The following is a 25,520-nucleotide window of genomic DNA, read 5'->3' on the forward strand; positions in this document are numbered from 1 at the left end:
CCCTGGACTCAAAGAAACACCAACGCACCGATGTCTGAGGGAGTCCGCCACTGGCAGGGGAAGTGGTAGTAGGGGGAGATAGGCCTCCAAACCTTGGAGGGCCTGAGATGTCCCCAGAGAGGTGGCGCTTGACACCCAACCTGACATATAGACACAGACATACAGGCACACACATATACAAACATCCATTCCCACCCTCATGCTCTCATATGCACTTACTCCACACTCAACCAACGTGGAGACAGACATAAAGTGACGCTGTACACACGATCACACTCCCCAAGCGTACTCTACAAACCGGGTCTAGGTACCCTTGCCCCTGGAGGGGGGAACTGCACCCTGACCCAGGTGGTGTTTCCCTTTTCCCTGCGGTGGGGGGAGGCAGACCGCCGGGACTCCGTAGCAGCAGCAGGGAGGCCCCACACTCCAGACCGCAGTCGGACGGCCAACTCCTCCTCCTAGCCCCCCCGCTCCAGCAGGCCGCAGAGAATCGGGGTGAGAGAAGACTCCAAACCTCCCTCCACCCGCTCATTGTAGTGTTGATGCATGTGTGTTCTAAGGTGCATTTAAGGGTTAGGGTTAGGGACCTCTGGCTAATACGTCGGGTTCAGTGTCGGACTCGTAGCTGGGAACTAGCTTTACTTTGTTGTCTGGGTCAACTTTGCTAGCGAGAGACAGAGAGAGGCATTGAAACGCTGCTCCAACAGAACTTATTGTTTCGGAGGAAAACACAAACACAGTGTACAGTCCAGTCTTGGCAGCTTGCTTACAACTGGGCTCATCAGGCACTCTTTTTGGCTGCTGTGGTTATTATTATATTTCCATCTCCCGTTTCTGATCGGTGACAACTTGTACTTTTTGACTCTCCTTTTTCTCCCTCCCTCACGCTCACAGACACATAACGTGTATAGCAGTACATTCTCCCTGCGGCACGGAATACACTGCCCATGAGGCTACATTCTTTAGGGCTATGCCTGTAACACTATTGTCTTCATATTAAATACATTTTTGAGTAATAATTGTAAAAAACATTTCTTCACTTCATTATGCGGACGCGAGTAGCGGTGACATAGGCCACGAGATTGAGACACAGGAATTAGGGCTTCTTAATGCATGTTTTGTTTGGGTTTCCACCAGTGTGGAATTACCAAAAATAGAGAGGGCATAGCCTAACATATGAAACAGGAAAAGGGGGCAATGTAATCCATGGAATTGTGTTTTTTTTTCTATTTCAGTTGTGTTCTGTTCAACTTTCATTGGGATTTGTGTGGTTTTGCAACCTGTCTGGATTGACTACAAGAATGTCAGGGTCCTGGGTCTGAGCGACCCAGGGACGCTGAGCAGTTATGGACTAATATTATAATGTATGTATTTTGTATCACTGTCCCTTGTTCTCCCTGCTTGTAGACATATGTGCATGTAGGTGTGTGGGTGTGGCCCTGGGAGGTGATTGGCCACACCTGAAGACCTTGACACACCTGCAGCTGATCAGGCCTGTCGGAGGAGCAACTTGAGAGTGTGGTGGAGCTCTCTCCGACGCTGGATCACTGCGTGGCTTCCCGTCAGTCTCTCGACCTGTCACGGTTTGGCAAGGAAAACCATGGGGGGTGTGAGGAAAAGGAGGACCCAGGCGCGGTGCTCTGTGTGTAGATGTCATCCAGGGGAGGACGGATGTTGTTTTACTTTACTGTGTTTTAATGTGAAGTGTGCTTATTTATTTTTTATATTGCATGTTTTGGTTATATCTTGTGGAGTGTTTTATTTATACTGCATGTTTTGGTTGCATCTGTCAATTTGTCCTGGAGAGACTCCGCCCTTTTCCCGTTTTACTAATTGGACACACCTGAGAGGAAAGGAGCGAGTGGTAATTTACAGAGAGTGCTCAGTGACAGATAGGACTGGTGGAGCTTGGTGTCAAGCAGGGCAGGAGGATACAGTGTCAGCGACCAGGGATGCAGAGCGAGCGGTCCGACTGCTGCAGCAACAGGAGGCCAGATTAAGCACTGCGGGAGATTAGAGGCGGCGAGGCGGGCCGGTGCCGATTGGCGGTTACAAAGAAGCAGCGGGCGGAGTTGAGAGCTCTGCCCACCCGGGTTAAGTCTTTTGACTTGTCCCCTTTTAATGAATGAAAGCTGCCTAAAAGAGTAGTGACTGCCGCTGCCTTCCTTTCTTTAGCGCACCGGTGCACAGAATGCGGAGAGGAAGGCGAGGATGCTGCCGGGTTTCCCTCCTGCACTGCTTCACTGGATTTTTAATTCTTCTTGACTTTTATACCGTGGCGGACGCCACTGGACTTTTACTGTTGTGTTTTATTGATTTTTATTGTGTTGTCCCCTGGCCAGGGTTGTTTTAATTCATTTTAGATTTTTAACTATTTAAATATAATAAATTATATTTTAACTATGCAGTTTTTATTCGTGTGCGTTCCCTTGGCGGCTCCACTGCTCTGTCCGTTTGGAGCAAGGTTCCCCTCCTTTAAAAACACTGAAAAAAAATCACCTTCGCTCCGTTACATAATCAGTGCGTTTATTTACAGTGTATGGAACTAAACAACAATAAATCCCCGTGCTTTCCCCAGACTCCCATGTCGTGTCTTCTCCCAGTGTTTGTGCTCTCCGCTCCCGTGTCTCAGCACCCCCCGTGCTGCTGCTGTCTGGCACTCCACACCTCTCCTGGGAACACAATAGAAGCAGCCATCAGGACACATACAACCGCGGGCATACACACACTAACCAAGCTCAACTGGGTGACTAACGTGGAGTCTCAAGCATCGGCGTCAGTGGGAGCTCCAAGACTCTCCTAAGTAGCTCCCCCGACGAGGCCTGATCAGCAGCCGGTGTGTGGCTTCGGGTGCGGCCAGTCCGCCAGCTGGGCCGCACCCACCAGGCCTGAAGGCGCCCGCAGAAACACATATACACACACACGCGCAAACAGGGAGAAGGACAGCAACACCAAATATCAATACAATAATAATATAATTCATAACTGCTCAGGGATCCTGGGTCACTCCGACCCAGGACCCTGACACGACCAGTTCCTAGTTTGAGTCTGCTGCATTATTGTGTGTCTGACGGCTTCCTCTCTCTTATGTCCCCAGGAGTTACGGGGAGACGAGAGGACAGCGAGCACAGGGGTGCTCATCACGGAGAAGCGGAGACAGGAGAACTAGCACTGCAAAGAGGACACGTCACGGGAGTCGGGAGAGCACGGGATTTATTGTCATGTCTGTCCATCACTGTAAATAAACGCACTGCTTGTACATAGAGCACCGCGCCTGGGTCCTCCTTCCCTACACTCCCACGGTCTGCCACACAGACCGTGACAAAGAAGGCCTATGACTCAATGTACCACAACTGGATCCTGGAATGCCTAGAACTACAAGATCAACAGGACCTTGAGAGCCTTCATCAGGAACTCAATTGGGACGTGGCGTGTAAAACTAGAGGCCAATTTCACCATCAAGTGTGGGATCTATGCAGAACAGCTCTGTCCCCACTGCTGTTCTGCATAGGCCTAAACCCCCCTCAGTGAGATCACTAACAAGACTGGATACTGATACCAACTATGGAATGGAACAATCATCAGCCACAGGACGGCTACAAGTATCTTCCCACAGGCAAATGGAAACCACTCAGAACTGCTAGAAAAATTGCAACCACCAAGTACCTGTAGAGGGTCAGGCCTTCCACGAGGAGTCAGTTGAACGGTAAGAACAACACCTATCAACACCTACACTCTGCCCATGATCAGGTACCCTCCTGGGATAGTAAGCTGGCCAGAGGAGGAGACCCCAAATCCCCAAATCCTCCAAATCCAGCACTCTGAGGCTGTATGCTAAGTGGAAGGAAGGAGGCCGGGGACTGGTGTAACAGGTAGGGAAAATAATCACAGACCCCTCACAAGCAGACTTGACCTGCTGCCCTCTGGCAGACGGTTTAGAAGCCTGCAGACCAGGACCACCCGACACAGGAACAGTTTCTTTCTCCTCGACATCTCCCTCCTAAACATTTGAACTGTCACACTGCTTCACACTGCTGGAGTGCAGCTGCACTGTATGCACACTCCGTGGTGATTGATTTCCGTACCGCCGCCACTGAGGCAGGTGAATTTAACCTGCAGGGAAATTTCCTGCAGTCGTTAAACGGTGCTTTGAAGGATCAGCTTGCTGCCCAGGATGGGACAGCTTGCTTCTAGGAGCTTGCCTCTCTCTCTATCGACAATCATTTGTGTTTGTAAGCGAGAGAGAGAGACCCTAGCACATGTTCACATGTTTTCCTTCGCGGGTGCAAAAAGGGAAACACAGTCGCCCAACAGTAGTCTCGTAGACAGGCTACAACAATTAAGGGCATAAAATGTAAGAACATAGAACATAAAATCAGTCTCTATGCGGATGATGTGTTGCTTTTTCTGCAAAACTCACAAACCAACCTCTCTGAGGTAATTACTCTAATAAACTGGTTTTCAAGAGTTTCAGATTATTCAATTAACTGGCCAAAATCTACAGTTCTTCCCATTAACTGCTCCTTCCATAAGTCTTCTTCTGCCCCACTACAATCTAGAAATATTAAATATTTAGGTATTAATGTTTCGCCTAAGCTTTTAGACTTAACTAAATTAAAGCACATCCCACTTCTAAAGAAAGTAGAAGGCGATCTGACTAGATGGAAATCTCTACCCATATCACTCATGCGAAGGGTCGCCACTATAAAAATGATGATTGTAGGATTACAATATTTTTTTATGCCATGTTAGACCCCTAATTAATGATTGTGAATTATTATGTAGTTTTAGTTTGCATTATTCTCCTGAATTAGAAGAAGGTGATAACTATTACATTTGTTAGACTGATTTGCATTACATTAGACTGCTGATTTATTGTGAATGAATGATATTGTTTTATGATGCATTATACTGCTGAGTTATAAGAAATACTGTTCGCAGAAAGTCATCGCCTTTTTTGTCTGATTAGAAGAGAACAGAACATACTGGAGAGGTTTTCTGCCCCATCTCAGCAGGAGCAGATAAACAGGGAGCCAAGGTCGTAGCTTAGGCGCTGTGTGAGAGAAAGAATGTGAATGTTTAGGCTTTTATGATTAGGTGGGGGCCACTAGAGGCTTATAAGAGTTTGATCAATGCTCCACCATTTTGAGATCTGATGCTGTCTGCGTACGGTGTCCATCTCCCACGCGTGTGATCATTAAAATCATCGTTTGACTCAACCTGGCCGGACCAGTGTTGTTATTTTGGTTTTTCCTCTTGTGTCCATCCCCAATATTTGAATCCGTAACATGATCTTGCCAAAAATAAATTACTTATTTTTAATGATCCCTAACAAACCATCACAAGATTGGTTCAGATATCTGGATTCATATATTTCTAAATTCCTTTGGAAAGATAAACCCCCGCGTATCAGTTTAAAAATGCTACAAAGAACCAAGGATAGAGGAGGATTAGATCTGCCTAATTTTCACCAATTCTTCTTAGCCAACAGGCTTCAGTTCATCTCAGAATGGCTAAAACATACCTTCTTAGATGAGCCCTGGCTAGATGTTGAACAGGCACTATGCAAAGATTTCAGACCTACCATTTATCAGCTCAAACATCAAAAGACATGAATGTTTTAAAAGCATCAACATCAGCTTTTTTCTGACAGCATGGTGGGAGTTTCTAAAAATAACGGAGTCTTCATTAATCCCATGCAAACGTACACCTATCTGGAATAACCCTGACATATTACAAAACAATAATATGATTAATTTTCCAGATTGGAGTTGTAAAGGAATTAAATACTTAGAACATATATTAGAGGGAACAGAATTTATTCCATTTGATAGACTAGTTACACAATATGGGATCAACAAGAAAAGATTTTTAGAATATCAACAAATTAAATCCATAGTAAAAAAGAAATTTAACCTCAGTCAAGTTGAATTACAAACACCACCAAGTGCGGTACATTTTCTTACTCTTAAATCCCCCAAATTATTATCTAAAATATACAGAACACTTTCTAAAATAGATGAATCAATATCCCTTCCTATTGCAAAGTGGGAAGCAGATTTATCAGTCAGCTTAGACCAAAACTTCAGGTATGCTTAAAAACCTTTAAATTGATTAAAAATCCCAGTCTGCAATTAATACAATACAAAATACTACATAAGGTGCACTATACCAACACGTTCTCACTCCCAACTCGTCAAACGTGTGACGCATGGTCAGGCTCCCTCTGCTGCACTTATGGACGCGCAGGGTACCCCCCTCGCGTCGGGAATTGACGTGAAGGGTCCTCCGATTGAAGAGATTGCCGCGGAAGAGCCTGTTGTCCGTATATTTATATATTTCCGAAATCACTTTGTAGTGACGTATACTGAACACAATAAATTATATAATGTAAACAACTACCTGAAAAACAGGTAGAACGATACTTTTGTATGGTTTATTGCATTTATGGAGGGAGTGATGTATGCTGGGTAATGGCACAGCTAGCTACTGGGTGACTTTATTCACCCGCTTCGGCTGTTATCAGTCCATACAATGGGCGTTATTAGCACAAATCAGTCCCATAGATATGGGCCATCTCCTGCTAGATTGTTCAGAAGGTTGTTCTCATCCATCCAGATGGAGGATCACTAACAGGAGCTTGGAAGACTCCAGAATCCACTCTGGCTGGAATCCGGTGGATACAGCAGTGTTTACAGGTAAGACCATTTAAACGGACAGCATTTATAGAATGACCATTAAACGTCAGCGAGTGTCAGTAATGTTAATGTGGTTATGTTAGTAATACACAGAGTGCTAATATAACAGCTTTAAGATGCATTTGTAGATATTATTACGTGTTTTACCGTCTTTATGGTGCTAGCTTAAATTTACGCGGTGTAAACGTTAGCTTATATTGGAGTAAAGCTGTTACTGGTTAAACGATGTTAGCACAGAAATATTAGCTTCTGTCATGACTGATGAAGTTACTAGTTAATAAAGTTTCCAGTAAAGTGTTTAATCGCAGCCACAGACTGACAGCAAAAATCTCGATTAGCTTCAGTGCATCTGTAATAAATATGTGCAAGTTTCAGTGCTTCGTTTAAACTGTATGATACTTATAGTGACCCAGGGTCAGTGTAAAATACAATCCTAGCTGTGTGAACAAAGCCTGGCTCCTTTAATCCTGCATGACAAACCTCAGGATGCAGGTTATTATTATTCTTTCCTGCTGGCACACCTGTCACACCTGAGAGTCAGCTAGAAACTTACAGTGACGTGGACATCATGCAAAGACTGCCAGACTCTGTAATACTGCAAATGATCAGTGACTCAGGCTATCACTAAACTTTAAATGGCACCTCTGTGTCTCTGTGTGCTGAACATTTAGGATTGAGTCAGGTTGCATCAGCTGAAGCTGTTATTTGTATATATCAGTATTTTTTATTCAGGTGTGGGGAAAATACGTAAGACTGCAGTGAAGCGATGCACCAGAGTAATCCCTGGCCAAAGGTATCGTACTTAAATCAGACTACTGATCCAGCCACATCAGCCTTTTGTGAGGTCTGTTTAAAGTTGACTAAAAGTCAACTGCAGGTTCCTGAGAGGTGGACTGTGAACACAGAAACACATGTTCATACATACAGCTGCAGCAAACTTACATTAATTTTAAATAGATTTGTTACTCTGATGTCTGTCTCTGTGTTAGTCCTCTGACAGACTGGTGACCTGTCCAGGTGTGCTCTACCTATGACTACTGGGACAGGCTCTAGCTCCTGTAAAAGAAATTTTCTGTTATTATCATTTAAAGTATTTAAGTGCTTATGCATGTGCTTAGTTGTGACACTGTTACTGTTCAGTGAAAGTTTCTAAAACTAGTTGAACTTACTTCAGCGTCAGCATTTTGAGAAAACAACTCCCTTTACAGGTGCTGATAAGGCCAAGGGCACAAAACAGCACAACCATTGATGCGTTAGGTTTCATAGCGAGACATGTGAAGTGTGGTAGGATCAGTTTAACTTCCTCCCTCTTCCTTGGAATGCATAAAGGAGGAGGAGCACGACCTCTGTGGCAGCGCTGACATGACTGAACTGTGATGTTTGATGTGTGTTGGCGCAGTAATAAATAGCTTGATCACAGCTCTTTCTGTGTTGCAGACTTTATTTTAAAAATTCCACGACACCCCCCCCCCCCCCCCCCTCCCACTGTGAACATGAATTGAATATTCAGAAGACATTTGTTTAAATAGTTCTACAAATCTGAGCTGTTGGTGTGTCCTTGGATTGTGTGGTAATAATATTAGAGCCTGCAATATTTCTTACTGAAACTCTACTATGAGTCATGTTACCTGAGATTAATTCTATGTTTACCTGTCAGCCTGGACGAATGTGCTGTGTGAAGGAAATTAAATTAAATCAGATCTGAACTGCGTACATTTAAGGAACCTGTTCATATTTAATATGAACCAGTGATTTTTTTGATTGCTGATTCCAAGACAGTCTTTGTGGAAATCCTGTTTGGCTTTTTGTTATTTTAATTCTCTTCTCTATTTTCCAGAACAGTTCTCCACAGTCACTGTTCACATGGGTCAGTGGGACCAAGAAGCACTCTGCTAATGTGTGGACTCTGACCAGCAACATCCAGCAAGACCCAGACAGCGTTTTCTATCTCCCAGCTGGAGGTTTTGTTTGTCAGTGACTTGAGAGTCAGATTTTTGTTGAGCTTCACACTTGCAGAGGTAAGTCGTTTTGCAGAGATCCCTCCCACCCTGGCTTTTATGTGCTAGATTTCTTATCTGAAACAGTAATATTTCAGTGACTGCTGCTTATACCACAGGTTAATACACTCTACTGATCCCTGATGGGAGAATCATCAATTTTGGCAACAAAGAAGCCTGGTGGATGTTTGTTTACAGTCTGATGATGGGACATCATGCTCTGCATCTTCAAAGTTTGCCTCCTCATTATTATTCATACCCAGTAATGTGAAGTATGCTTATATCTACTATAACTGAACCAACCTGGTGCTCTTCATTTATGGAGGCTGTTGAGTCTGAATGTTGGATGTTGTTTATCTCGTGTTCTCTGGGCTTTGTTGTCCTCAGTCTTTTCGCAGGATCAGAAAACAAAACCAGGAGGCGCGTAAATGTTTCTTCTGCATGATGTTTCTTCAAATGTTTCTTCTGGATGATGATAAGACTGTGACACGGGATGCCACCTTTGGTCTTGTGATGAAGCAAAGCTCAGGAAGAAGTGGGATTAAATGGTACCCACATGTGTGAAGCACTGAGAAGGATGTACAGGGGCACCTGCAGCCAAATCCAAGCCTCAGGTTAGTTGTAGTTGCAGAACGCTACAGGACTGAGACAGCTGAGGCATCTAATGTTTGATTAAACGGATGAAAAAGAGAAGTTTCTTCCCTATAATTATCACTTCTTAAAATCTGTAGCAACTTCAAGTCTGTCAGCGTGCTGAGCATGCTCAGAATGTGACAATATATTTTTGTTCAATATTTAATTTCTTTCAGTTGCAATTGTTAAATGAAAAAAAAATAAAAATATATTCTTATAATTTAGCAAACTAATTTATCAAAAAAAAATATACATATATCTGTATTAGTTTTAATAAATTAATTTGACACCTGTATTGAAAATACCATATTGTATTCATACAGAATCAGTTTGGTATCATTGTTTGTCTGCTCACTGATTGCTGAAATTAAGAGCTACTTTGATCTGTTTAGATCTAAAGCATCCAAAGTTGAGCTCTGATGTTTCTTCACCCCTGTGTGTGATATGTGATTCCTACATGCTGGCAGAGCAGCAGTTTGTGCTCACAGATGGTGACGGTGTGGAGAGACGGTGGTGTTTCCTCAGAAGAACCAGCAGAGTCACAAAGGACACCAGTCCATCTCACCACCTTGACTTGCTGACTGATGTTCGTCTGCACTGCACAGAGGAAATCAACTGACCGAGGTTTGTCCAGTGACGTGTTATGAATGTATATTTGTTTTATGCTTACAGTTATGTTTTTCTTGACAGAGGCTCTGCAGAGGTTAGACAAAGCAGAGAAAAAATGTGCTTTACATTTTACTGTGATTTATTGAGATATTTGTTGCCTGATGTTCAGCAGGAATGGAGAAATAGAATCAAAGGGAGATGTTTTTGATGTTTTTGTAATGATGTAAGTAAATCTTCAATATTATTTATTTGTTTGGTTATATTAGGAGTGTTTCTGAGTGAGGGGGAGAGGAGTCATCATCCAGGTAAAGTGACGTGGATCAGTGGATACACTTGTCTCCCCTTTAAAGGAGACGATCCAAGTCATCCTTAAATGTTAGTGCTTTCAAATACACAAACATTTTTAAAGGACAAAAATGAACATCCAACTTTGACTGTAATACAAAATAAATCTTTGCATGTGTGTTTTCAAACTCTCAGATGGGCAGCATATCAGTCTTGGACTGTCTAACCTGCAGCACTGAATGACCACCGCACATGAGCATGTTCCTGCAACATTCAGCATCTGATCCTTCATCTGTGTGCTTCTGCTTTTGGTAAGTAGAGTTACCCAACTCCAGTAACTCTAAACACATGCCATACATTTCTAATGGCCTGGTTACTTCCTGTCAGTTACTTTAGAAACCATGTGGTCACCTGACCTAACACTGTTTCTTCTTCTTCCCCTTAATGTTCAAGTGTCACATGTCAAACAGCTGGAGAGGAAACTACACCAGTGTACTGGGATGTTTCAGCAACACGTGCCAGATGCTGTTCCTTCATGGTGACATCACCAGAGACAGCCCCGCCCACCTCAGGACCTCACCATTGATCATGAAGATTATAATGATGACAGGGCAGGGATAGCTCAGTAGGTAAAGTGATCGCCCCATGATCGGAAGGTCGGCGGTTCGAATCCACTTAACGGCTACCCTGAGGTACCCCTGAGCAAGGTACCGTCCCTACACACTGCTCCCCGGGCGCCTGCTTAGTGGGCTGCCCACTGCTTCACTGAGTGAATGGGTCAAATGCAGAGAAAAACAAGTAATTTCCCCATGGGGATCAATAAAGTATCCATTATTATTATTATTGTCTTCCTGTTTGTTACCGCCGCCTGTTTTTTAATAAAGATTTGGATTTCTGACTTCAACACAGCCTCTGCGTGTCCTCCCTTTGTGTCCTCTTCCTCTGTGAATGTGTTGCATGTGTCACAGATTCATTTTATTAACAGCTTTCCCACAGTGAATTGCATCAGCATTCATTCACAGCACATTGCAGAAGGATTCAGATTAATACAGTGATCTTATGGTCAGAATCATCCTGACAGAGTGCCACTGTAAATGATCTTTCATCAGGTAAATTTTAAAGTTCAGGGGCAGGAGTTATGAAGAATCATGCTGGCATTAGGACTAATAATATGTACTTACAAAGTCAAAGTTTTTTAATTATGCTAGAATATTGGAAGACAATCAACTTTTAGTGTTTTCCGCATATTAATTATTCTGAAATAGAGACGGTGACTCTAACTGTACAGAAGCACTAAACAACTGACAATCTAACAGACATCATTGGGCCTGAGCAGTCATGCACAGTGAGTCTGATCATTTGCTGTGAGAGTCTGACAAGCATGTTTCTGGTCAGTTTGGAACAAATAATATCACAATGTTGATCTTTTTTTCAATATTCCTTCTCTTTTACGACATAAACTGTGATCAAAGCTACTTATGTTCACAGCATGTAATAATACTGACAGTCCAGGGCATTGTGGTCTGTTGAGCTAGGGTTAGGGTTAGGGTTAGCAATTCAGACATATGTAATAAATATTAAACGTCTCTGACGTGGGCCACTGTCCGCAGTGTTGGGAAATGCATACCAGGCTGGAACGAGTCAAGGTAGGTGAGCATCCATGAGAAGACACAGCAGATGTATCCTACTGACAGGACCAGGAGACTCCAGAAACCGAACATCTTCTCTTCAGTGCCATCCTCTCCTGTCACCCTCTCTGCCCGCAGCTCTTTGAATTTGGGGTAGATAAGGGCGCAGAGAAACCCTTATTACTAATTTGTATTATAATTCAATTTTCATGAAATATTCATATTCAGTATCGGTCCTTTTATATTATAACCACGTATCCACCCAGGCTCATGGTGGGGCAGGGCAGGGCTCTGTCCTGGGATGCTTGAGTACAAGGTAATGTACACCCTGACAGTCTAACTGTAAGCAACAGTCTAAATGTAAAGTGCATTCTAAAGTCCTCTTCAATAAATCATATGCAAAGAGTCATTCAGGACTGTAAAACGTGAACTACAGAACCCAGAGTCTTCATCATTAAATCTCCGGTTGCTTCATTTTTCTATCCTATATCAGACACTTTAAGGTTAGGTTAGGTCAACTTGCATTCTCATGGTGAGGCAAAATGCTTTATGTGTGTGTGTGTGTGCGTGTCATGAACGGCTATAAAAGGCCTATAATTAAAGAACAAAGCGGGGTTTGAGTCCGAGTTGCGGCAGACTGTCACTACTTGTAAATGGAACGCAGCCTTCCTACGGCGGACAGCTAATAACAGGAATCGGACGCGGTCCAGCCAAGTCCACAGCAACCACCATAGCAACCGCCTAGCATGACCTTAAAAACATTTTCTGTCTTCATAACTATCAAAAGCGTGAAATGATTTGCAAAGTGTGAAAGTGTTACAGCTGCAGAGAGCTATGGCGGCATCTTTGGAAGCTGTTTGCATAGCTAATAATATACGATGTAACCATGGAGACAGTCAGTCACGTGAGCTAGCGGTGCACGTTTACTACAGTGAATAAGGTGATTGCGTGCACAGCGTCCACACGCTGCAGAGGGTAAAGACATTACTTCAATATTGTTTTATATTTGCCTTCTGTTGACCATCACCTCAGGTTCACCATTACAGTTTCAGCATACAGATGCACACTGTCTAAATATCAACACATTCAAAAACTCATGTCTCAGAAATAAGCACAGCTGTTCATGTTTGTCATTAGAGTTTTATTTGTAAGAAAATTATGAACTTCATATTGTGTATCAAATAAAAGAACATTTCACAACTCTGAGTCAACAGAAATTTCTCTAATGTAGACGTGTACAGTGTAGTGTAAGCATTAAAAGATCATAAAGGAAACACTAACATTTATGTGAAACTAATTGTAATAAAAAATGAACAGGTGGTTTATAGATGTAAAAGAAAGAATCTGAAAACAACACTTTTTTGGTCTAAGTGATCAAAGTAGAAAACAGAACTGATGTTCAAGAACAAACCGTAGCTGCACTAATATTACACATCTCCATTGTTGCTTTTAAAACCACATGCAGTGTGTGACCGTGACTGTTCACTGAGACCATGAACGCCACTTCGCTGAAGCCTTCGCCTTCTTCTTCTTCTTCTAAATTGGAAGCAGAAGGAGCACGAGCTGCTTTGATCTACTGAAAGGAAAAAGCAGAACATCTGAGCTGAAACCATTAAGACAGGAACAATCATTCAATGCAGTGTCTCACGTATCTTAGCCTGTTACAACTGTTGATACAAGCTAAATACGGTTAACACACAGTGTCAGGGAGCTCCAGTGTGGGAACTAGTGGCTTTACGTTTGTAGTCATTTAACTTTCATCCATTCATTCATTTAATTCAGGAGGAAGAAATGTCAGGTTGATGCAGGCTTATTACATGCATTTGGTCCCATGCTGTCTTTAACTAAATGACTTGGTTCACTTTATGGCTGGGCTGTATGTGGGGTTATATCATGTTATTTGGGCAGGAGTTCCTGTCCTCTGTTAGACTTATAAAGTTTCTCCATAAGTAGAGTTTCTAACTCTTCTAGCACATCTGTGGCTGACAGCTTTTTGGTGGCTCTTTTTACCCCACACTGGTTGTGAGTGTGTAAATAGCCCCACTAGTTCTTTTGGGTTGCAGTTAACTTGGGAGGAAGAGGTAGGTCTGCCATGACTAGATGAATAACAATTATCTGGTATACATAAATTTCATAGTGCATGCATGTATCTCTATAAACCTGCCTGTGGGCTGCCATTTTTACATTCAGTTATTTCTTTGTTGAATCTAAATAATGAATGTGTTACAGTTAAAGTGATACTGATCAGTGTAAATGGCTCATTGGTACACAGAAACCTTTAAATTAAACACTATCACCTGATATCGAGTGTCAAACAATATCAGAGCTGTAAACGCTGTTTACAGTCAGAATTTATAAAACTATGATTGTAAATAAATTCAAACAAGTGAGCTTTTCTCTTTGTGCTGAATATCAACACTGTGATTTCTTAGACTGTAAGCTTTACTTTAGCACAACCAGTTGTAGAAGCCGTCACTCCAAATGTCTTTTGATAACAAGACAAAAATACCTTTTCAGTACACGGCCTGAAGTTCTTCTCCGACATCTTCTGCCATCGGCTTTGTCTGCTGGATTGAAGACAATAAACCACAAAAAGATGATTTAGTCACTTTGTCTGCGTCATGCAGCTCGAATGTGTCGTGTAACGATGTTGAATAGCCGTCATTATCCCTCTGCTGTGTCAGTAGGATTGTACTGTACAGCATCTCATTGATATGTGAGGAATGCTAATGTAACACGATAACAGACTTACATCATTAAAACATAAAGGGCAGGAGATATTTAGATATTTTTATATTTATATTACATTTTATAGCTGACGGATATTACTAAATAGATAGAATTTACTAAATAGCTGGATGAACATGAAAAATATGTCTATAATAACAAATGACCATGAGAGCCAGTAGAATTAATTCAACTGGACACTCAAACGACGTCCTTAAATGCTCTTTAAGTGGCAGAACAGATGAACAAACAGTTAATTGCTTACTTGAGATGAAATCTGCTCAGCTACTTTGAAAACAGCTTCTAACTGGTTCCTCCTTTAACAGGATGACGGCTCAGGGGTAAGACAAGTCATTGCGGCGACCGTGGTTCAGGGGGTTGGGAAGCTCATCTGTAACCGGAAGGATGCTGGTTCTATCCCCAGCTCTCTCTGTCCTGGTCGTTGTGTCCTTGGGCAAGACCCTTTACCCTACCGCTTACTGGTGTTGGCCAGAGGCGCGATATGGCAGCGTCACTTCTGTCAGTCTACCCCAGGGCAGCTGTGGCTACAACTGTGGTTTCCCTGCACCGATGTGTGAATGTGAGAGTGAGTGAGTGAGTAGTGGAATTGTAAAGCGCTTTGGGTGCCCAGAGAAGAGCGAAATAAAAGCAATCCGTTATTATACACAGCAAGTTGACAAGTAAATAGATTTCACTTCAATAGTTGTTGGTAATACCAAAATTAGCTTCATATTTTTAGAGCCAAGTATTTTTTTATATTTTACCACTAGCATTGTTAGCTCATCGCGAGCCTTCAACCTTTTCTACAAGATATTGGAGTGATACAAACAGATGCTTTTAAAGGTCCTATATCATGTAAAATCAACTTTTTGGAGCTTTTAAACACATTTTAATGTTATTTCCTTAGATTAAAAACCCTCCAGAGTGGTTTTTGGCTTAATTCAGGCATTTCTTAGTTGTCTCAGTGAATCCTTTCCCCATAACCGTGGCTCAGCTCTCTCTTGCAAAACGACTGACTCGTAACATTGGGATTAAAATTTCTTTCTAACAACTCCAAATGCCTTGAAATTTTTCTGGGTGAATAAATGAACGTTTTCCATTTTAGAAATAAGACCACACTGGGGGAAAAGGGAAGAAGAAAAAAACCCGGAAGTTTTCCTTTAAATATTTAAGAGATTATCTTACCTGTTCTTTCAGGAAGAGAGCTGGCCATCTGAGCTGCATTTCCTTGACCAAGGGCTGCATCTCCACAACTTCTTTCCTCCTGAGAGAGAATGTGATGTCCATCTTTTGGGTGATGAGTGCCATGTTCTTATCCCTCTTCTTCATTTCATCTTCCAAAATGCATCTTTCATTTTCAAGAGACTCATCATTGTAGTTTTCTGGGCCATCAGGGATAAAGTTGACTTCACCTCGCTTTGGTTTCTTTAAGGAAAATCTATTTGAGCCACTGTCATCTTCTTCCCCTCTTCTTTTTCGATTGACTGCAACTTCACTACATCCAGCTTGACTTAGCTTGGAACGGTAGTTGGCAAGCTTGAACTTAATGCTTGTTGCCCAACCATCATATCCTGTGCCATTGCCAGGCTCTTTGAGGCAGGGATGTTTGGAAACTAGCTCCTGTGCAACAGATGTTATTTCATTCTTGTCAGGGTACGCTTTGATTGCAAACATTTCTTGTGCCAGCTTGTCTAGAATTTCCATCTTGATGTCTCTTGTTACACTTAAATTTGCCCCTGCTTTCTCATATACCTCATTGCCCTTGCGAAGTTTTAACGCTACATCATAGGAAAAGGTTGGGATAGGAAATGGATTTGGCCACTGTGAAGTGCTACGCATGTAGGTCTTTGTGGATGAGGATGGGCTGAAAGAAGATGCTGAACTCACACTGGCTGTATCAATAGATGAGATAGCGCTATGATCAGATGGAGTCTGTGGTGGCGAGGCTGATGCATTTTCCTCCCAAATGAGGTGCAACACTGCCCGTCCAGCAGGTAGCTCCTTAATATCCATCAGGTTGCAAAGTGCGTTCCCAAAATCTGGGTCTTCATATTGTATTGCAAAGTCACCTTCAAGTCCAAGCTTTGCTTGTAGTTCATCTTGAAGCTGCTTCACAGATTCTGGAACAGTGGACAGTTGGATTTTTCTGATAAGTTTTGGACTGACGTGGACTCGCAGTAACAGGGCCTGTGAAGACAAACCAAAAAAAAAAAAAAAGGGCGCAATTCTAAATAATTGACAAATTCAAAGTAATCAACTGAAAACTATTTATGAATAATACATACCATCACTTTCAATGCAGGAGGCACGTAACAGGTGTCACCATCAGTTGTCCATCTACGCAGTATTCAGCTAAAGGGTGGTAATCATTCAAATCTTCTGGGTCAAGTATTTCCAGATCTTTGTAGCTGCTGTCAAGCCGATATGATCTGTAGTGTTCCATAAACCAAGAGGAGAGCTTTGTAGCAACAAATGACACTTTCCCAGAGTCTACCAAAATGTTCAGTATCTTGTAGAATTCAGGTAGTCCACTCAGTTGTCCTGATGAAATGATCATGCCTTTAACATACTGGGTCCCATACAGATAAACACATTTAGCAAATGACACAGCTTTTACCTGTGGATATTTCAGTTTCAAGCACTTCTGAAGATTTTCATTCAAGAAACAGATGTCAACTGTGTCAATATTATCAACATGCAGACTTGGTTTAAAAAGACTGTGACCATCTAAGAAGTATGCCATCATTTGTTGATGCTTTGAAGAAAGTGTTAGTAGTATATTCTTAAAACATTGGACATCATGCACAGTTTTCTTGAAAAAGTTGTGCTTAGATTCAAATCGAATAGTCCACAAATCAACTAAGGGACCAAAACAACGCACAAGATGACTATAATGTTCAATATAGTGGTGTTTTGGCTTCAAATTAAAATCAGGAAAAGTCTCTATCAGTAATCGTCGATGATCCAATATTTTGGTGTCCAAGTATGACAATATTTCTTCTGATAGAGTTGTCGAGACAACAATTTCAACAAGCTCCTTAAGGTCCATCAATACTTCCCATGATGGCTCATGTTCTGGTATACGGGTCCCAATGATAAAAGGCAGCAAACGCAAAAGTGTCCAGTTTTCATGTCCATTGCCACTCACTCTTCCTGTTCCAAAACTGGCTTTTGTAATTTGTTGTGGCTTGTTGAGCTTATCAGAGAATTTATATGGAAATGATTTTATACGTTTGTTTAGTCCTTCAAATGTAATAAAACCCTTTCTGATTAAATCTTGAAGACACAAACACAATTCCACAGGGACAACACCTTCAAAGAAATCATGTAATATATCTGGAGGAAATCCAGTGACTGGATGAAAATAGGACAACGCACTTAAGGCACAGGAACCTTTGACACCACACACACTTTGTCTTTGACCATCCTCAAGCTCTTCTAGAAAAATGTTATGCTGTTCCACAGTTCTTAATGGAAATTCTGTAGGATCAAGAGCTGCAATCTGATGTTTATCAATACTACAAAATCGACAAAATTTGTCGACATTAAAGGACTCCAAAAAGCCTGCAAGGCTGTGAGCCCCAAGGTTATCTGCACAGACACAAAATACAGTTCCCTTTAAAAAACTATTTAAAGATTCAACATACACCCCTGTGCTTTCAAGACATTTTAAATCCTCAATGAGTGGATAAAGAAAAGCATCATACCCAAACTGTTTAACGTCTACACTTTTACCAAGAAGAGCAAGCTGTATTGAGTGTAATGTAGAACGAAACCTTGCAGATAAGTTGAGTACAACCCAATAGACAGCAGTTATTTTATGAATTTTTCGAGATGTTCCTAAAGGGTTGCATATTTCAAAGTCGTCAATATACAAAGCTAAACTAATGCAAGTATCTTGCAATCCTAAAAGCTTGTTGTTTTTGAAATACTGCCCATCTCTAAATGATCTGTAACCTTCACTAATTTCTTTATCAAATGCTAACTTTTCAAAGAAACTTTTCTCTTTCAATAAGTTCTCCAAGACCTGGTTTACTGAGACATAAACAAATGTATTTCTAGTTCTCGCTTTGTAGATGTACTCTGTAGGCTCAATTACATGAAAATTATTCTTGAAATAAATATTTCTCTTGTAATCAGTAGATAATGCACCTTTTGGTTCTGTTGAGATAATTAATGGGTTGGTTTTGAAAAGTGCATCATTTATATTTTTAATTACATCATCATCTGCCTCAATGTTCTGTTCAGCAAGCACCTCTTTGATTCTTTGAAATGAATGAACCTGAGAAAATTTTAAAATGTCACTAATTTCCTCAATAATTCTCTGCAAAGCACTTTTAGAAACATGTAACAATGTTTGCATGCATAGAAAAAGTCTAGCTATTTTATGTTCAAGACATTGGTAATCTACAAACTCATTGTCCTCTTTATCACTTGATGCTACACCTGAACCACTTGGTAATGTCTCTGGCTCCTGAGAGGTATTTAAGGATTTATCAGGGGAGCTACTTTCACTAGGACATGCATTTGCATGAGAAATCAGTCTAATACAGTTTTTTATATCTTTTGAGTTTTTGTGCTTTCTGCTTGTGTGTGATGTAAAGGTTGATAAATTGTTGGTAGCATAGTCACATTTTTGGAAAGGACAGGATACAGTCTGATTTTTTTTAAGTGCCTTAAAATATGTAAAATAAATGTATGCTGTGAGCAGTTTTCCTTAAATTCACAAAAATCACAAAAAAATGTTGAGATCTCCTGCCTTTTCTTAGCCCTGTTGTGTGATCTGCTGAGGTGAGACTTCAATGCCCCTCGTGTCCTAAACGAACAGACGCAGTCACTGTAAACACAGGGCAAATGAAATCCTCTTCTATGTCGTAGCTGGTGATGTCTTAAGAGTCGTAGCTGGTGATGTCTTAAGAGTACTTCTTGGCTTGAACAGACAAAAGAGCAGAACTGGCACTGCATACAAAAGCTATAATGAGAAGAGAGGAGAGGACAGTGTCAACAATTCAAAAGAAACCTGAATTAATCTCAAATTACCAAAGTTACATTACCTGATAATGTGTTTGGGGCGGGGGGCAGGCACTCCTGTTCTGATTCCTCTCCTTACCAACTCCTCATCAGTCCCTCATAAAATCAGGACAAGCAGTGGTCTGGAGTTGGCTTTTAATTCTCTAAATAAATAAAAATAGCAATTAGTTTTAAAATAAAATACCAGCTTCCTGACATTACTTAGGAATTTTTTTTCTCCTGTCCTAATTTTTTTGGCTCACTAAAGTGAGCTGATTCTGCCTTGTAAAATGCCATGTGAAACACAGTAAAACAAATAATTTACAAAACATACATTACATCAAATGTTTAATTTATTATTAACAAATTGTATTCTACATGGAATGCACCAACAGTATACTGGGATGTATTATGTAAGCCAAGGATAATTTTGTGTGATTGGTTTTACAACTTAGAATGACAAACATTGGATTGAGAGTATGAGTGGGATAAAACTCCTGAAGCATCTGTTTAAATTATCAGTGCATTTATTAATGGTGCTCCATAAATAAACCAAAACAATGTTGTTTTGTGTATAACAAAAAGCTCACAATTGTGCAGTCAAAATGTAAAATAAAAGATGCTGAGCATAATAACAAAGACAGATTTCGCAGCTGCTCTGTTTCCAAGTTCTACTGCGCAACTGACAGCCTGGAGTTTGAAATCCTCTTTGTAACCGTGTCTCTTACAGGTGCCATTTATGGTCCTTACACACATAATATGGTAATATTACATTGAAGCAGAGTAGTATCACTCTGCGAGGCTCCTCGGTAGCCGTAATGCTCCAACAATCCATCAAGCAGTGCAGCTTCATAGCTTACCAAAGTCGTACCAAAACATTTTTTGACATATTTTTTTAAGCTGTGTACCACATAAAATTGGTTCGAGGTCAGTAAGCACAACCAGAATTCATACATAAGGCAGACTGTCGATTTTTGAGATGAAAGGATTTTAGGCCGTGCGTCAACGCGTTAGCCCGGTTAGCTCACTAACGCCACCCAGCCCCACGCACGGGGTGATCCGCGGTGACTAGTTAACGGAGATTTGCCCCGTTAATGCAGTTATGGCATTAACTTTACGCTGACAGCACTAAAATAGTAATCTTCAAATGTTTTCTTTTTACCGACCAGCTCCTCTTTGATAGCTGCCGTGTCCATCTTGTCGTTGCCTGCAGGTGAAGCGATGGGGGAGGGGGAGTTGTGTTCAGTGAAGGAGAGAGGCGGAGTAACACAGCGTAGAGACAAAAGTGGACGAAAGAGAGGCAAACTTGCGGCTCCACGAGTATAATTATAATGTAACATAGACTATATCGATATAAACGATATTGTCACATCTCATATTTCATTTAGTTCATTTAGTGGAGCTCGCTGGCCATGAGGACTCCACCACCCCGTTGACACAGAAACTAAAGCACACATTTTATTAGCTAAATGTGATTCGAACAAATTAAATGACATGGCAGCAGGCGCCCCCGAACTTTATTTTATTTTATTTAAATAGCGGCGGGGGGTTGCTGCCGTTGGTCATGAGTGAGCCAGCCTATTTTGTTTCGTTCGGTGGTATGGCGGCCACAGACTGCACTTCATGAAATACGCATAGGGGGTGTCGCGGAGGCTTGTCAGATATGAGCGCGCCTCTTTAGTAGCGAAGTTTGTCGGATTTTCATTGCTTTGTGACATGGCACGTAGTTTGTGACATGGAATCTTAAATGATATAGTAAACACATACCCTTTAGCCACAAGGCTTCTTAGCCAAGAAAGTAATGCTATGCTAAGTTTCGGAAAAATACGAAGAACTTCAGTTGTGATATTTCTAAAAGACAAATTGAGACTGTTCAAACATATACTGTCTGATATAATAAAAGAAACATTACTTGCCTTTAGAAACTTGAGATGAACGATCTATCCAGCTCCTGGTATAAAAAGCCTCACGTTCTCATTAAGGCAGACGGGCAGGTGGCTTTCAGTCCTTGCAAAAGCGCAAAGTAGACCCCGTAGCATCCAAAAATATGAGATGCGCATGCGTACTCAGGCACAGAAAGGCGCCAACAGCTTCAACTCATGTAAAACTTGAATTCATTCATTTTGCCAGCAATAAATTTCATCTGAGACCAACTTTTGCTCCAAAACGTTAAATGATTAGTTGAAACCCTTAATGTATTTGAGTTTATGGGCCAACTGAACTTTTATTGTTGAATTGTGAAAGAAATGACTGTAAGCTCAACAACTGCAAGTTTGATTTTTTACAGTGCATTTACCTCCCACTTGCGGCAAATGTTCTGTACTGCCTTAGGAGCCAAAGCCTGTTTAAGCTCCGGTTACCACCCCCAAACTACAGGCAGACAGAACGGCAAGAACTCGAGACTACTTTTTGTTGTGTCACTGGCTACACTGAAAAAAGAAAATAGTTGAACCAACTTAATTGAATTATTTCAATTGGTAACACCAAATTTAATTAAGTTCTTTGAAATGAAGTTAATACATTAGATTAACACAACTGATTTAAGTTACATGTACTTAATAAATTAATTGTTGTCAAATAAACATTTTGCATTAATCCAACTTAAAATTAAGACATTTCAACTTAAAGTTTTCAGTTTTTCCAACCCAATAATTTGCATAACCCAAAAGTAAAATATTGCTCTTTGCTAACCTATTAATGTGGTTTAGTGTAAATTACTTTTTGTAGTGACTCTAAAATGAAATTTTAGTTTGTTTAATAAAGCTTAAATCAAATTTTTAAGTTGGCTGAAAATATTTTTCAAAAATTCAAAATCCAATGTTTTTTTTTTTAATGCTTTATTGTATAAATGTAATAAAGTATTACCTTTATGGCAACCAACACAGCTTTTGGTCAAACACATTACACATTTGTCCTTTTTAAAACACATATGCACAAAATGCAAGTAACGCTTAGTAGGACCACAAAGTTGTCATCAAAGTGTAAAGTGCAACACAGTATTACACAAATATCAATCTCAACACATATAGTGTCAACTATGAAAAAGTGCCCCAAGAGTATACAGAAACTTCCATTCAGCGCTATCTCCTGCTAACTGGCTCCCCGCTTCACGGGGAAAGGCAAAAAGCCCCCAAACAAACCAAAAACCAAAACCCCCCCAAAAAAACAAAAAACAAAATGGTGGTGGCTAACCAACTGGACATAGTAGTGGTAGACAAGCAGAAGAAGACCGCTGTAAAGACAGACATAGTGATCCAAAATGAAAGCAACATAGAAGAAAGAACAAGAAGCTGAAGAAGTGTCAAACTCGAGAAGATTTGGAGGGTCAGAGTAACAGTGGTCCCAGTGATAATCGGAGCACTAGGTGCAGTGACTCCCAAGCTTGGTGAGTGGCTCCAGCAGATCCCAGGAAAAACATCTGAGATTGCTGGGTAAAAGAGCGTCGTTTTAGAAACAGCTAAGATACTGCACAAGACCCTCAAGCTCCTAGGCCTCCGGTAGAGGTCCTAAGCTTGAAGGATATTCCGCCTCCAGGAGCGAGAGGTGAATTTTTATAGTTTGATTAGATTATTTTGCAAAGGGGCAAGGGCATAGATTTGGCATGGACGGAAGGGACATGTCCCCACCAATATCCAGCGATTATTGAATTGTCCCCACCAATAATTTGATCTCTTCGAGTAAAGAAAAACAAACCTGATAGAAAGAAAAAACGATCTGTCAACGTCTCATTCACCCAGCGGTGCAGATAGAGTTAAATTACGTTCTCTATTGGAGTCCTACCTCATGTGACAAATATGGCCAATGTGACTGGTTGTGCCTTTCAAGGAGCTCTGTTTAGTTTTAGCAGCGGCAAGCCTGCGCCGCGAGGAGGAGAGGAGGATGGCAGCAAAAAGGAAGAACCTGGATATAAGAAAGTATTTTTCAAAGAAACCTGTAAGTCACTTAAAGCCAAGTTCACTCATAAAATGTGTCCGTCATAATAATGTTACAGGCTGTGCTAGGCTTTGGCCCACATCAGTCTAAAAATGTAACCATGAATAACGTGTTTTGGAAAGTAACTGCACAACATGCATTAGTTCTCTCAGTCTCAGAGCAGCATTTCTAATTTTGATTGAAACTGTCAGAGAAAACGGCAGCCTCGAGCAAGCCAGGATATTAGTTTACAGAGGCTGTTAAAATTGTATGTCTAACGTTAAAATGTTGGTGAGACAATAATTTCATCCTAATGGTACTGACATATTCATAGGGTTAATTTTTGAGACAAAATATCATGAGGTAGTCATGATTTTGCAAATATTTCATCTTGTAGTGCAGTTTACACAAATTGTTTTAAAAATGCACTCACCCTACAAACATTACTGATGAGTCAAGATCTGCACAAATTGACAGAAACACTGAAGCAGCTCCACATTTTATTCTTATTGTCAGGTATGTCCTATTTGTCAGGTGATAGAAAATAATGGTGATACAAGATCACAGGTGAAATTGGATGATGACTTATTGGTTCATTACTGTATTTGAAGCACATATGTGACTGCATGTATTTGGAATGTCTCACTGTTATTTATCAGGTGACAGAGGCAGCTCTGCCATGTTGTAGCTCAGACAGAGGTGAAGATGCGAGGTCACAGGCGACTGACTGATGATTTGGTGCTATAGATTAACTAGTATTTATTATCATGACAATTGTTAGGCTGCTGAAGTAAATTGATTTATTAGTGTATATTTGACAAAGAATCTGAATTGACATGTCTCACTTTTTATATGGCACGAATCAATGTGTTATTTTATCAGGTGGCAATATGTCCTAGTGCAGTCAGAGGGGAAGAGCCAGGGCCAAAGGTGAGGTACATGTTGGGCGACCGTGGCTCAGGGGGTTGGAAATCGCATCTGTGACCGGAAGGTCGCCGGTTCGATCCCTGGGCTCTCTGTCCTGGTCGTTGTGTCCTTGGGCAAGACACTTTACCCTACTTACCTACTGGTGTTGGCCAGAGGGGCCGATGGTGCGATATGGCAGCCTCACTTCTGTCAGTCTGCCCCAGGGCAGCTGTGGCTACAACTGTAGCTGCCTCCACCAGTGTATGAATGTGAGAGTGAATGAATAGTGGTATTGTAAAGCGCTTTGGGTGCCTTGAAAAGCGCTATATAAATCCAATCCATTATTATTATTATTACATCAAGCACATAGTAATAATTTTAATCTGAGGATAAAACGCATGTACTGAGGCTAAAAGAAGCTTCAGTGCTCTCAGAAGACTAAAAAGATGGGTAAGGTCAACAATGACTCAAATGAGATTAAACAATGCTGCTGTATGTCCACCAGGAGACACTGGACAGTATAGATGTAAAACCAATATGCCAGCAGTTTATCTCAGTTAACGAGAGGAGAAGGCATGTGTTTGGCTCCTTCACATAGCGGACATTGAGTTGTGGTGTGGGACACCAGTAGTCCATGTCTGTTGCTGTAACAGTAGTTCATGTTTAGAATAAAACATCTCAGCTCACTGATCTGATCGGGGCAATGGTGCCTAAAATGTTGCATAATTTTGCTGAGAGATCTTTTACTTTGTGGTAATCTTAGATGAGTAGTTTTAAGGACAAAAACCACCAGGTCATTCAGTGTTCCCTTAGTGCTAATGTATCAGAGATGTTGGTGCAGTATAACTGAAGTAATGTTGTTAAGTCCTCAAAGTCATATTCTTTTATTGTCATGACTGTATTTGAAGCCATTTTTATTTTTGTATGATACCTGATTTATATGGAATATGACTGAAGTAAACTAAAGTCTAAAATACTTAGTCAGCCATTTGTTTAATAGTAATTTAACATTATCTAATTCACATATAAAACCATGAATTGTAATTTTAAATGGTTTAAAAGCATGTAGAATAGGATATGTAGGCAAGTATATTTCTCCTTTTTTTATCAAGAAG

General features: G+C 41.0%; 2 protein-coding genes across 2 annotated transcripts; one reads left to right on the forward strand and one right to left on the reverse strand.

Moving 5' to 3' along the window:
• The first annotated feature begins 6,237 nt into the window (after positions 1 to 6,237).
• On the forward strand, positions 6,238 to 11,057 carry LOC146559906 (uncharacterized). Its single transcript, XM_085244889.1, has 9 exons — positions 6,238 to 6,325; positions 6,619 to 6,698; positions 8,536 to 8,716; positions 8,815 to 8,967; positions 9,083 to 9,309; positions 9,801 to 9,952; positions 10,204 to 10,312; positions 10,418 to 10,533; positions 10,676 to 11,057. The coding sequence occupies exons 1-3, from the start codon at positions 6,238 to 6,240 to the stop codon at positions 8,674 to 8,676; spliced, it is 309 nt and encodes a 102-aa protein (XP_085101015.1). The 3' UTR covers positions 8,677 to 8,716; positions 8,815 to 8,967; positions 9,083 to 9,309; positions 9,801 to 9,952; positions 10,204 to 10,312; positions 10,418 to 10,533; positions 10,676 to 11,057.
• A 4,289-nt stretch (positions 11,058 to 15,346) lies between these two features.
• Positions 15,347 to 17,829, reverse strand: LOC146559907 (uncharacterized). Its single transcript, XM_085244890.1, has 2 exons — positions 16,863 to 17,829; positions 15,347 to 16,764 (listed from the first exon to the last, which is right to left on the reverse strand). The coding sequence occupies exons 1-2, from the start codon at positions 16,863 to 16,865 to the stop codon at positions 15,754 to 15,756; spliced, it is 1,014 nt and encodes a 337-aa protein (XP_085101016.1). The 5' UTR covers positions 16,866 to 17,829; the 3' UTR covers positions 15,347 to 15,753.
• Between the last annotated feature and the right edge of the window lie 7,691 nt (positions 17,830 to 25,520).

Source organism: Mchenga conophoros, linkage group LG14 (genome assembly GCF_057382185.1).
Source record: "Mchenga conophoros isolate Kocher_MC1m ecotype Shallow Benthic linkage group LG14, M_conophoros_male_GT1.1, whole genome shotgun sequence".
NCBI classification, from domain to species: Eukaryota; Metazoa; Chordata; class Actinopteri; order Cichliformes; family Cichlidae; genus Mchenga; species Mchenga conophoros.

Excerpts from the sequence above, each read along its gene's own strand:
- LOC146559906 (XM_085244889.1), top strand. The coding sequence starts at position 6,238 with ATGGACGCGCAGGGTACCCCCCTCGCGTCGGGAATTGACGTGAAGGGT. Across the intron at positions 6,326-6,618 it reads CGCGGAAGAGCCTGTTGTCC|ATGGAGGATCACTAACAGGA; the intron begins GTATATTTATAT and ends TCATCCATCCAG. Across the intron at positions 6,699-8,535 it reads GGATACAGCAGTGTTTACAG|AACAGTTCTCCACAGTCACT; the intron begins GTAAGACCATTT and ends TCTATTTTCCAG.